Here is a 13,567-nt window from a genome sequence, read left to right as displayed (position 1 = left end):
TGTATATTAAAAACTTGACATTATACATATTGAATTGTTACTATGTACATTCTTTTTATTTAAGCATAAATTATTGTACATGTATGTAGTGAGTATATAACCGTACGATGTACAACGCCTATAATTCTAGGATAATGCACAGTTGTACTCCGCACTTTTAACCAATAACTTCAATTTTATCAATATAACATATTTCCAACAAGCATAAAGTAATACTTCCTCCATTTCTTTTTAGTTGACGCGTTTCTTTAGTCACGTTTGCCAATGCACAAATTAAATCATTAATATCTTTAATTATTGATATGCAAACATTATAAAAAGTTGATATTATGAAAATATACATTGTGACAAATCTAACAAGATCTCACTTGACTATATTTTTCCTTACATATAAATCACAAAACATGGTCAAAAGGAGGTGTGTGAATAGTGCTAAAGTCAAAACGTGTCGACTAATAAAAAACGAAGGTAGTATTAATTAGTATATTATGAATCATATGATTTATCAAACTAAACATTAAATAATCTATAATATACAATAATTAAGTCTATAAGGGTGTGTTCTATTCATCTGACTTATATGAACTTACTAGACCTTATCATATCAAAACTTATTTTAGTCTTAATTTGTACTTGGGTAACCCTTATTAGAACTTATTAAACATGAACTGGACTTATTTGAACTTATCACACCTAGAAAAAATGTGAGAGTGTTTGGCGAGGTAGCTAAAGGTAGCATTTAGGTACCTTTTGTCAAACGTTAAAAATAGTAGCGTTTAGAAGTAGCGGGTAGCGTTTAGCAAACTTTTATTACTTTTTAAACAATATTTATATGAATTTTGATATATTTTAGTATTGCAACCGCTACTTTTACCAAACTTATACTATCAACTGCTAATTTGACAACTAGCCTCTACCACTACTAATTGACTGCTACTCGCTAGTTGCTACCTTAACAGCTACCGGCTACTCGACCGCTGAAAGCTATTCGCTACCGCTGCTTTTGCCAAACAGGATCAATGATGACAGGGAGTGTAATTACGGATTTTTTAATTGGTAATAATAATACTTATAATAATAATAATAATAATATTTTTGAAAGATAATAATAATAATCTTGTGAAAAAAAAAATCTATTAAAAAATGAAGTAATAAAAAGAATTATGTTAAAAAAATAAAAGGTAAAAAGTTAAAAAAAAGAAAAAAAAAACGAAAAAAAAAAAAGGAAGTGGTAGTATAAAAATCTCATTATAAACTCCACCCTAACCTTAGTTTCTCTGTAGCCGCTCTTTCCTCCTCTTCATTTTTTTTTTTTTTTTGGAAGGCAAGCAGCGAATTTCTATACAACTTCTTCCCACGAAGTATACAACTTCTACACTATGCATATGCTTATGGGAATTTCCTAAATCAGATCCATTTTTAGGTATGTAATTTACCTCCCTATCTTAATTTCTAATAGTCCCACCATTATATAAAACTAATACATCTTGTTATTGCTAGATTTTGTTTTTTGTTTTTTTAAATTAGTAAAGTATACATATAGATCTGATTTTTTAGGCTACCCAAATTATTTTATTCGGATAAATTGTTATTATATACGACTAATACGAGTATTATAATTTACGGATTTTTCACCATATACTACTGAGTTTAAGCTTAATTCACCATATACCATCGAAAACTTTCTAATACACCATATACCATTCAGTTTAACAATAATGTCACAACATGCCATTAATGACTAACGGACGTTAACACCGTTAGTCATTAATGCTAATAATGCCACGTGGCAACGTATAATTGGTTCCCCTTTTAAAATATTTAACTTTAGAATAATTATTTAATTAATTATTAAAAAATTTAAAACCAACACCCAGGAACCCACGTCCTCTGACCAAAACCCCCCACGCCGGCCCAGAATCCGACCGGAACCCTCGACGGTGCTGCTCCTCTTCCCTTGAACCACCATGTCTCACTACCTCCCTCGACCAAAACCCCTATCTCTCTCAAAAACACTCCCCTAACCACCGGCCGACACCCAAACCCTTCTCCCTCGTGTCGGCTAACTGAATTTGCCTCTCCCGATGCCATCTTCACCTCACTAAACCACCACGTACGCCGAAACCCCAAAACCAAAATCTAGGGTTTCGATTTTGGTGTTTAAGGGTTTTGGAGGTGGTGGTTTTAGGGCAAGTTGGGCGGCGGCGACATGTGAGAGAGGGTTTGTGCTGCCGGCGAAGGTGGTGGCTGGAGAATTCTGCTACGGTGGTGGCTGGGGAATTAGGATAAAGTGGTGGGGTGGTGGTTGCAATCGGGAGGGAGAGGGGAATTCACCTAAGGTGGTAGCTGGGAATTCGAGAAGGAGAGGTGGTTTGGCTCAAAATTCGTGGCTGAGTTGGCCGTGTTTTGTTTTTTTTTTTAAAAAAAAATTTAATAATTTTTCCAAAATTAATTAATTAACTAAATAATATTAATAAGAACCAATTACAAGCAGCCATGTGGCACAATTAATGTTAAGGACTAACTGAGTTAACGGAAAGGGCATGTTGTGACATTATTGTTAAACTGAATGGTATATGGTGTATTAGAAAGTTTTCGATGGTATATGGTGAATTAAGCTTAAACTCAGTGGTATATGGTGAAAAATACTTATAATTTATATGGGGATTGTATGCTCATTAGATAAAAATAATTTTGTAAAAGGTCAACATCTATACTAAATTACAAGGATATAATACTAATTGCAAGTTTTTAATTTATGATTTATTATTTAATAAAATCTGCACTAATTGCAAGTTTTTGATTTATGATTTACAAGAGGATGCTAGAGGGGTAGATCTACCTCATCTGGTTCCCCCTAAGTTTGGTAGCAGGAATAGCTTAGCTTAGTTTGTATTTTATTTGCTTTTGTTTCTAGGTGTTGCTTTGTTTTTGTTTGTTCTTTGCTTTTTCCTCTGTTTTTTGGAATTTATTTTCCTCATTCGAATAAAAAAAAAAATCAATAAATAAGGTCTGCACTATAATTATGTTGGGACGTTGCTATATGATTTTTTATTTTTTTTAAAATCAAATAATGATGAAAGATGAACTAGATGCATCAATGGCCCATCTATTAGCTTATTTTGTCTTACCTTTGTTTTGTATGTATTTTTAATGATATTCATTGTTCTTTTCAGCAATGGGTCCAAATGGTAATTATCTTGAGTCAGGTATGATTCACCAATATTATTCTTTTTAGTTATTCATTTACTCTGATTGTACATTGATTTTTTTTTTTTTCCGTTGACATTCTGAGCTCGAGTCCGAGCCCGTTGTGGAAGATTTGACCGGAAAAGACTCTATCACTAATTTATATGCAAAGCGAAAATCATGGGTGTGGCAACATTTCAACATTTCAACCTTTACATTGCTTGAAAACAGTTTTTCTATCAGAAAGTGTAAAGGGTACTTCTAATCATTCAAAACATCTCCGTAATTCTTGCCAAAAATATAAAGAATTTAGAAAACTTCACTCTATCAGTAAATTTGATCAAAAAGTTTATTGTGCTAAGTTTGCTAAAGCCATAATTTGTCATGCGTATCCTCTTCAAATTGTTGAGCATGCTGAACTTAGGGAGCTCCATATATATTTAAATCCTCTTGTTAAGCATATATAAAGGAACACCATTCTTAAGTATTGCATTCGTGAGTATGACACGCACAAAGCTATATTATCTAATTTGCCTGGCCGAATATGCTTTACTTGTGATGTTTGGTCTGCTTGCACATCTCGTGGATATATTGTCCTCACTGCCCACCCATTCTCATTTTATTGATGACAATTGGACACTTAGATCCAAAGTCTTGTCTTTTAGATATTTCCCTCCTCCACATAATGGCAAGGATATTTATAATCTTACTGTTAAATTGATTGATGAGTGGAATCTTAAAGGGAAAGTCTTTTCTATTACTATTGATAATGCATCTGCAAATGATGTTATGGTTGATGAGCTTAGGAAAGATTTGCTTTAAATCTCATTCTCTGCCATGTGATGGCAAGTTTCTTCATGTTAGATGTGCAGTTCATATTTTGAATTTAATTGTAAGGGATGGTGTTGACATAGTTGATGAAAGTGTTGTTAAATTGCGCTCGATTACAAAGTACATTGATTGGTCTGATGCAAGACTTACTCGATTTGAAGAAGCATGTAAGTCATCAAAGGCTGGTTTCTTGGTAGGCTGAAACTTGATGTGAAAACTCGGTGGAACTCGACGTATTTGATGCTCAGAAAGTGTTTGGAAGCTAAAGTTGGTATTGATAGGTTTTGTGTTTTAGAATCTGGTTTGCCATATTGTCTAACTGCTGCTGAATGGCAAACCATATAAAATGTGCGTGATTTTCTTGAAGTATTTTATGATGTTACAATTCTGTTTTTTGAATCTGAGTACCTTACATCTAATTTGTATTTTGAAAACATTGCTTATATTGAAAGCTTGTTGGTTTCTGCTCATGCTGACTTGATGATTGCATTAAAAAAAATGGCTGCTCCTATGTTGGATAAATTTTCTAAGTATTGGGAAAACTATACTTCCATACTTGTTATCGCTGTTATGCTTGATCCGCGTTATAAAGCTCAAATTGGGAAGGATATGTATGTCACATTGTATCATCATGATGAGAGTGCTAAAAAGGTGGATGAGGCATATTATGCTTTTACTGAGCTTTATACCTCGTATTCTGGTGTTAGTACCACTTCTACGTTTTCTGATTTAAGTAATTTATCTTCTACTATAAGTGCTTCAAGTGTTCTTTCTCGGCCCTATAAGACTAGAAAGGTGATTCTATTTATGTTATTTGAAAGTTTATTATTCCGGAGGTTCTTCATTTGTTTTGTGTTTGTGACTTTGTGTGTGTGTGTTCGTTTTGTTGTATTTTTAATATTTTAAAACAGGATATGTTGCAAGCATGGGCGCAAGCAGGGGGGTCAAATTTGATATTGATTCATATCTCAATTCCCCTCTTGTGCCAGTCATAGATGGACAAAATTTGATGTTCTTGATTATTGGAAAGGTCAATCCTCTGTGTATCCCATTCTTGCTCGTATGGCCTGCGATTAGTATGGGAGGCAGAATTTTGTCTAAGTTTAGGTCAAGAATGTTGAGTAAAAATGTCGAGGTTTTGATAACAACTCAAAGTTGGATAAAGAGTTATGATGAACCCATAGATGATTCCAATTTGGATGTTGTTAGGGAGGTTGTGCCATTGATGAAGAAGACTAAGAAAGTAAGAAGCGCTTTTTGCATTAATGACCCTCTTTTTGGTAAGCCCCTTTGATATCTCAACATCAAATTCTAAACTTTAGTTTTTCTTTTGTTTGATGCATTGGTAGAAACTGAGTTCTGTTTCTTGTTGTTACAAATATGTTTTGTTTTGGAAAGAGGAGCATATATGTTTTGTTTTGGAAATTGTAAGCTTTTTTTTTTGAAGTGTTTATTCTATATATTTATGCTCTTTTACATTATTAGTGCTAATTAGCTAACATTGTCGTCTTCTACCATATGGTGTTCATGGTGCTCTGCTTCAAGAAGGGATCTTGTGTCAATGAATTTTTTTGGTATGCCTCTTAACATCAAATTTCAATGGTTCAAATCACTTTAGTAGTAATGTTAAGCATAGTTTAAATCACTTTATTCTGTTATTTAAATTTCACAAAACCCCTGATGCATTTGTGCATGTTTTGTGGGTATGTTTGACCTTTTTTTGTAAATAAATTTGTGGTTAGGTGGAGAAAACTACTTAAGTTTCGGAAGAAGGTATTCAATTGGTAGATTAAGAGTGTTACTTGCAGCAAGATTCTCAAGGTATATTCACACCCTTTATCATTTCAATATTGAGCCATTCTATAATTTGCTGTCATTTGAGATATGCTACTAATTAATAGTTGATAGGTTTTTTTGGCATTGTGTTTATAATTTAGCATTTAACATTGTGTTTATAAATTAGCATTTAACATCTTGGTCTTGTCATTTTTGTGGCTCTGTTTTGTGGCTCTATAAAATTGAACTATCCACCCTCTTTTTAGTCTTTCCTCCTTTCCTCATTCAAGCTGAATTGCAACTCTTGAATCATCTTAGAATTATCATAGCAAACTTGTTATAACAAAAATTGTAGAGGAGAAGCAGGAGTTAAGTAAATGTTATATATTTCCTTCGGTTGATCTTATTTGGGATACCCAAATTAAACTTTGGAATTTGAAGTGATTATGCAATTACTCTTCGGGGTTGGTATGTCTTCATTGCTGTATTGGATTAATGTCATTTAACTAAAGGTTGTTTGGTGTTTCCATTTGATTTCTTTGTTCTCTTTTAGCCTTCTATTTTAGTGCTGATAAATTCGACAAATATGGCATTATTACCATGTACAGAGAGGTAGTAAACACTCCTTTTATTTCACTATTTTTGTTAAGCCAATCTGTTTTTTTTTTTTATATGCAACTAAGGGCCTGTTCATATTTACTTAATTTCAGTTCAGTTCAGTTCAACTCTAATAGTTCAGCTCCAATCAGTTCAGTTCAGTTCAGCTCTTAATTTTCCTCTCTCATAAAATATTCATTTCAGCTCAATTCAGTTCTGGTTCAGTTCAGTTCAACTCTAATCAGTTCGGTTCAGCTTAGTTCAGTAAATGTGAACAGGCCCTAAATGTGTTGGGAACTTAAATTTGATACATACTAAACGATAGGCACACTATTGAAGCAATTATATATCTAATTCATTCTCTGCAATCTTTACTTAGGATTGCATGAACCAGAAAATTGAAAGACTTTGTTCATTTTCTTTTACATGTCATTTGGATTCGAGTGATGATTTTGCATCTAAATGAGCATGGAGCTGTTTAAAATCTCATACCTTGTATATTTTGTGAAGTCAAGAATTTTTTTTGGAAGTGCAAGGGTTTTGTTATTATTTTTGAGAAAGTCGTACCCCATAACATATTATTGGAGTTGGAACGTTGCAATGATATTATATGCAGCGTATTTTGTATATGAAAATGCTGAAAAAAATATCTAAGTTTGAATCATTGGATTATGTATATGTAATATATTTAATTATTATAATGAAAATGTAAGTGCTTGATTTATCCATTAAAAGTTTATTTATTTTGCTTTCATAATTGTTTCTTATAGGTTGCATCAGACTAGTAGTAATGTGATTTATATTGATATAATTGGTTATAGGTGTTGAGAAAAGAATTATTAGTTCATAAACTATAGCAGAATGGGAGAAAATTGATTAAAAATGACAATAGGCTTTAGGCGGCATTTAACTAGAGCTTTACCAGCAAATCAAATAAATTCCCGCTTAATGTTTAAGGGACATTAGATCTTGTGGCATTTATTAAAGCTTAGAAAGTAAATTTATATAATTGATGGTACATGAAGTAAACTTAAGACTCCGGATTATTTCTTTGTAGTAAAAAAGTTAACTTATTAATAATTAGTAAATATATAGTATAAGAACTAGAATAAAAAGGTCAATAATTCATTATGGTCTGGTTAAATTCGGATCGGATAAAAATCAAATCGACTTAAAATCGGGTCGGGTTAGTACCAGTTCGGGTCAAAATAGATCAGATTAGATCGGTTATTTTTCGGGTCAATTTCGGATCAGGTTGAGCTCGGGTCGGGTCCAATCGGTTCGGTTTGAGTTCAGGTCGGGTCGAATCGGATTCGGGTTGAGTTCAGATCAAATCGGTGTCGGGTTAAGTTCAGATCGGGTCAAGTTCGTATTTGGGTTGAGTTCAGTTCAGTTACAGATCGGGTTTGGGTCTTGAATTTCTCTAATTAAATCGGATCGATTACAGTTTGAAACGGATAGTTTTTTTCAGGTCGGTTTGGGTTTGACACCTCTACCCACCGGGTACGGTTGAACTATTTGCAAGTGAACTAGACTTGTCAAGCCCACTTTTATACAGTACATAAAAAGTAATTAGACTTGAGCAAAAAGGAACCAATAGCCAATTCCTTACATTAACAAATGAAGTCCAAGACTCCAAGCCCATTCCTCACATGCTAGTACATGTATAGTCGTAAGTTTGCAATTAATCAACCCTAAAATGGTTACGATCTCTCACCCACTTTCCCTCTCTTAGATACCAGCTAGCAAACATAGCCACCACAAAAGGCTAGTTCGCAATTACCATTTGCTATGCTTCCCAACCACTATAATAGATTTTCTTCCCTCAATACACTTCAAATTGAATATGTTTCTTAATATCTCAAATCTGATTTTCACGCATATTCCGCTGCCGTCTACAAAGTTGGATTCTTGGACTCTTCACTAACAATCTTCATATTAATTTCTTTTCGATTTTTTTATATTTTTATGTGAGGCCTCGCTTGGTTCATATTCTGTAGACTGTATGAAATTCTCCTACATTTTGGGGTTTGAAGCTTTTGTTTTTGTTATTTAAGATTGATCAATTTCTTAATTTATTGGAACCGGTTTCCAACGGTTTTGGGACAGGTTCCGTGTATTCTGAACCCGGTTATGATCAGTTCTGGTTCTGGCTTTTAGAAATCAGCTCTAATCGATTCTGGCCTCCTGGGATAAGTTCCAGCAAACCCAACCGAGTACCCAGTTCTGCTCATAGGTGTATGTTTCCACTTTCCAGGAAATGTGAGAGACTAGATCCTCAGTACTAATATTACTAATAGGACTTGTGATTCTAATAGCCTAAAAGAAGAAGACTACAAATGGTTTTATTCTACAACAGGATCTTATCCATTTAAAGCCATAATATGGCTGGTTATCTTTGAACAAAGTAAACTCTTTCCTAATGCCAGATTGCGGCAGATTTCAAAAGATAAGGGACTTTGAGATCCTGCCAAAAAAAGAAGTACTTCATTTGGAAAATAATCAACGAGGCACTTCAAATCAAGGTCAACTCAAGGAAGGGTATGAATGTAAATAGTAGCTGTGTTAAGTGAGTGATACATCATCTCTCCAGGAATTACAGAGTAAGGTCATCTGTATATCTTGTTAACTTCACTTGTGATTCAAACAAAATATGAATGGGTTTTTGGATTAAATGTTGTTCCAACACGTCTTGAATCTTTAAGGTTGGCAGGCTTTATCACCTTGCAGGTTTGCCGGCATGGAGTAATTTTTGGGCCATTTAGTCGACTGCCATAATACATTTATGTAAGTTTCCTTTAACCAACTTGTTATAAAACAACCTGGCTTATCATTTCAACGCCATGGGTTTGGTTTATGAGAGGAATGTGAAGTTGTTAGGGATGTTGAAGACAACAAATCAGTTCGGAGAGGTTCTAGATAATGAGTACATTAACTGGGTTATAGAGTTCGGTGGTTCATAGAGTGGCAGTTGCAGTGGCAAAGGAGGGATTGATCCTGCCACAAAGCCTGGTTCACCTAATGTATTACTGATAGCCCCATAATTGATAGAATGGACAATATATTAAATCAAAAGATAGGGCATTCCATTCAAGCTTGTCAATGCTTTTGCATGAAACAAGAATGCAGGTGGCAAGTTAGCGAAAACATTATACCAAATTCTTCCAAGAGAACATCCCAGCTTTCTAAAACATAATTAAGCATCAAACAGTTCAACCAATCACTTATGAATAAGCAATATTATTATACTAAAGATGTGTTTGGCTGAGGGAAAAGTTCATTTCCAGCATTATCTATTGTTTGGTTTGTGAAAGAGAACGATTTCATTGGATTAAGTAATGCCACATTTTCCACATCGAACCTCCATCTCCCCCCCCCCCCCAAAAAAAAAAAAAAATAAACTTATTATTTAACAAGAAAAAACAAATTTTGAAAGTTGAATGCTATCGAAACCAATTACACATACTCAAATGGAAATAAACAGTTTTACTAATTCAAGCTTGTTAGACAACTAACAAATTTGTAATATTAGGCCATATAATATGCTATTGGGCCGATGATAGGTTACGAGCCCTAATCTCTTTCTAGGTTGTATATATACTTGTGCATATGCTAATACAAACTACACTACTCTATTCTCTCTATACTCAATATTATTGACATGGTATCGGAGCCGAAACAACACAAAAACCCTAAAATTCTAATTTCTACATTCTAAAATTCTAAATTTCATCACCGAATCTTCTCTAATTTTTCAATAATCTGTTCTAATTTCTTCTATAATCTTCTCTGTTTTTCTCTGTTTTTTATTTTTTTTTCTAATCAACAATGGTGGATGACACGAAAGTTGACCCTACTTCTCCCTATTACCTTGGCGCATGTAAGCTTCGCATAATATAAAGTAATATGACATCTATTAAAACCATCTTGTGCCAATTTCTATACATGAAAACATAGACCTTTTTTGTATCAACATATCAAAAACAAAAACATCTCGAAAAACAAAAGGAAATTTATATATATATACGGAGTACTCCTACTGTATATTTTTTAGTCACCTATTAAAAATCTTAAATATAATACCTGTATTAACTTAATTTCTACACGATCTGATTCTTTTCTATAAGCTAAAATGACTAAAGCTGATTCCATATATCGACTTTCGCGCCCACGGTTCTACCTAATCATGTTGAAATAAAAATCTAATAACAAGTCTTGCGTTTCCTCTCCTAAAACACACTATCAAATAAATATTTTCCCCGTGAGACACCCTCACATTAATTAACTAATTAGTAAAGGGTCACATTAATTGTCATTATCAGTCTATCAATCTAAAACACAACATAAACTACATAAGCCTAGATAATCCCAATTTAGAATTATCTTCATTCTAACGTAGTATTAAATTAAACATAATTCACATGTCACCATCAATTTGACTAACAAATCCAAATTGAAGGGGCAAAACCGTCTTTCCAACTATTAGAGATAATCAAATCAGTGGCGGAGCCACATTAGAACAAGGGGGGACAGTTGTCCCCCCATTTTCGGAAAAAAAGTTTTTTTTTAAAAAAAAAAAAATCAAGAAAATACAGTAAAAGGCTATAAATAACATATACTTACAGTAGATATCACAATATTGAATATGGTTTGGTGGTTGAGTCCTTAGTAAGGCTGTGTTTTGGTCCTAGGTTCGATTCCCTACTCTACTGTTTTTCAGCTTTTTTGTTTTTTTTCCCCTACTTCTTGTTTTTTTTATTACATACTCTAATTTTCAACAACCTTTTTAATTTGATTTTTTATTTCCTATTTCTTGTTTTAGGATTTTTAATGTTATTTCTTATTTCCTACTTCTTGTTTTTAATTATCGCTTTAACTAAGTGTGCTTAAACTCAATTTTTTTTTACATTTCTAATAAATAGATTACTATTAATTAATTGTTTGTAACTGTGTTTTAACGAAATACATATTAATAATATGATTGATTTGAAAAAGTTGAGTTTATTTTTTCGAATGTAACTCAAACCCTGGCCCTTCATATCTACCATCAATTTGTTTTAACGATAATTATTTGACTTTATGATAAGGTAATTAATTCGTATTTATCAATTATGTGATTACATAACATGATTTACAAATATAAATTTATTCATTTTTGTTGGATAATTTTCTTAATATACAATAAAACTTTTTTACCCCTCTTTTTCCATATAGAAATAATTGGCATATGTGATTTCAAATAAATATTAAACAATTTAGGTTATCAATTTTTTTCTTGAGATTTTTGCCGAAACTTTAACCTCCAAAATTTGTCCCCCCGAATTATAAATCCTGGCTCCGCCACTGAATCAAATCCTTTTGATAGTGATCTTAATACTCTAGTAGTATCTCTTACTTAAAATTAAAAGATAATTAACAAAATATTAAGCTTTAAGCCATAGCATAATTGCATTATTAAGCATGGCCCAAATTTATTATAAAACTCCAATATTCAAACAAAAAAACAATACTTTCTGATTTTCGAATATTAAAATAAAAATAAAATAAAAACATATTCGATAATAAAGATTTTTTCTACAAATATTTTTTTCACAAAATAAAAAGAATATTTTTTTAAAAATAATTAGGCAAAAGGCGGAAAAAGGCAACGTTCCCCGCCACCTCTCTCCCCTATGAAATGCTGCCACTCAAAACAGCATAAACCAACATTCGTCTCACTCATACTTTCCAGTTTTTTCTTCTTATTCATTTAAATTAAAAATCAAACAAAGAACCCTAGAAATTCAACAGTAAAAGATAAAAATATAATTAACTTAAAATGATTTTTGAAAAATTCAATGAAATTTAGAAAAAAAAAATAATTACCAGTAAGATCGGCAAGAAGAGCTCTACAAGGACCTTGAGTAGTATTATTAGCAACATCAAGCAACCAAAACCCGATAACAAACGCTACAATCGCCATCGGCCGTTTCCGTTGTTTAGCATCGACTATGTCACCCATCAAATACCCAATATCAGCGGAAAATCCCACAATTGTTACGGCAACAATGATCAACACCGCCCCGATAAATATAAAAGGGCGACGACGTCCGAACCGGTTGGTGGAGCGGTCGCTAAGATGACCAACCAACGGCTGAACAAAAAACCCCGAAATAGGACCGCACAACCAAATGATGCTTGCGAAAGCGTGGGGAATTCCGAGCTCTTGAACGTAAGGTGTTAGGAGTGAGAGTTGTAAGGCCCACCCGAATTGGATTCCGCCTGCTACGGATGTTACTTTGAGGAGTTTCGTGAGTGGGACTCGGGCTAGTGGTGGTTGTGGTGGTGGTCTGGCTCGGGTTGATGGTCGGGTTGTGGTGGTGTTTATGGGTCGGATTCGACGACCCGGTTCGGTTGGTGGCGGCTCTTTTTTTGCTCTGGGTTTATTTTCATGATGGGTTTCCATTTTTGGTTTTTTTTTTTTTTTTTTTTTGAGTAAAGAAGTGAGGAAAATGGAGATTTTGAGAAAGGGAAAAAAAAAGGTGGGAAAGAAAGAATATGGGGAAGCGTAGAGGATGATGTAGGCTTGCATTTTGGGAAGAGGAAAGGTGGGGCCAGAGTGGGGTGGGGTGCGGTTATGCTGGAAAGTGGAAGTGGATGATGCTTATTGCCTTAAGCGAAATTACGGAAAGTTTAATACAGGAGAAATTTGATAAAGTTGTATGATTGATTGGGGTTAATGTTAGGTTATGTTCGGCAAAATGTAGTTGTGAAGATAGTTGTTAGCTGTCAACAAGCTGTTAGCTGTGAAAAAAGATAATTTAGGTATAATTGTTCGGTAAAGTAGTGGTTGACTAGCTGTTACATTTAAGAATCAATATTTTATTTTTAAAACTATACATTAAATTTTCAAAAGGTACTTCAAAAGCTACCTCTAACTTCAAAAGCTAATAATACTAGCTTTTAATAAAAGGTACCTCCACCACTAAAAGCTACTTGAACCATTACTTTGTCAAACACTCACATTTTTTGTTGAGTAGTAGTTTGACCAAGTCAAACCTCTAAAAGCTACTCAAAAGCTAGCGCCGAACACGCCCATTGGATAACTCTTGTCAAAAAAAATGTTAATCGGATAACTAATTCAAAATTGTGCTTCTTTTTTTGAACTTGTTCTCTTCAACTTATTTCAAATATT

The 13,567-nt window shown here is 33.4% G+C and overlaps 1 protein-coding gene across 1 annotated transcript in view; it reads right to left on the bottom strand.

Moving 5' to 3' along the window:
- Positions 1 to 13,324, bottom strand: part of LOC110688736 (sucrose transport protein SUC4-like) — a 34,551-nt gene extending 21,227 nt beyond the window's left edge. The window contains exon 1 of the mRNA XM_021865497.1: positions 12,259 to 13,324. Coding sequence (XP_021721189.1) covers positions 12,259 to 12,964 — 706 coding nt within the window. The 5' untranslated portion in view covers positions 12,965 to 13,324. The remainder of the gene's footprint in view (positions 1 to 12,258) is intronic.
- Between the last annotated feature and the right edge of the window lie 243 nt (positions 13,325 to 13,567).

This window comes from Chenopodium quinoa, unplaced genomic scaffold (genome assembly GCF_001683475.1).
Source record: "Chenopodium quinoa cultivar QQ74 unplaced genomic scaffold, ASM168347v1, whole genome shotgun sequence".
In the NCBI taxonomy this organism is placed as follows: domain Eukaryota; kingdom Viridiplantae; phylum Streptophyta; class Magnoliopsida; order Caryophyllales; family Amaranthaceae; genus Chenopodium; species Chenopodium quinoa.
This window is presented reverse-complemented; position numbering and strand designations above follow the sequence as displayed.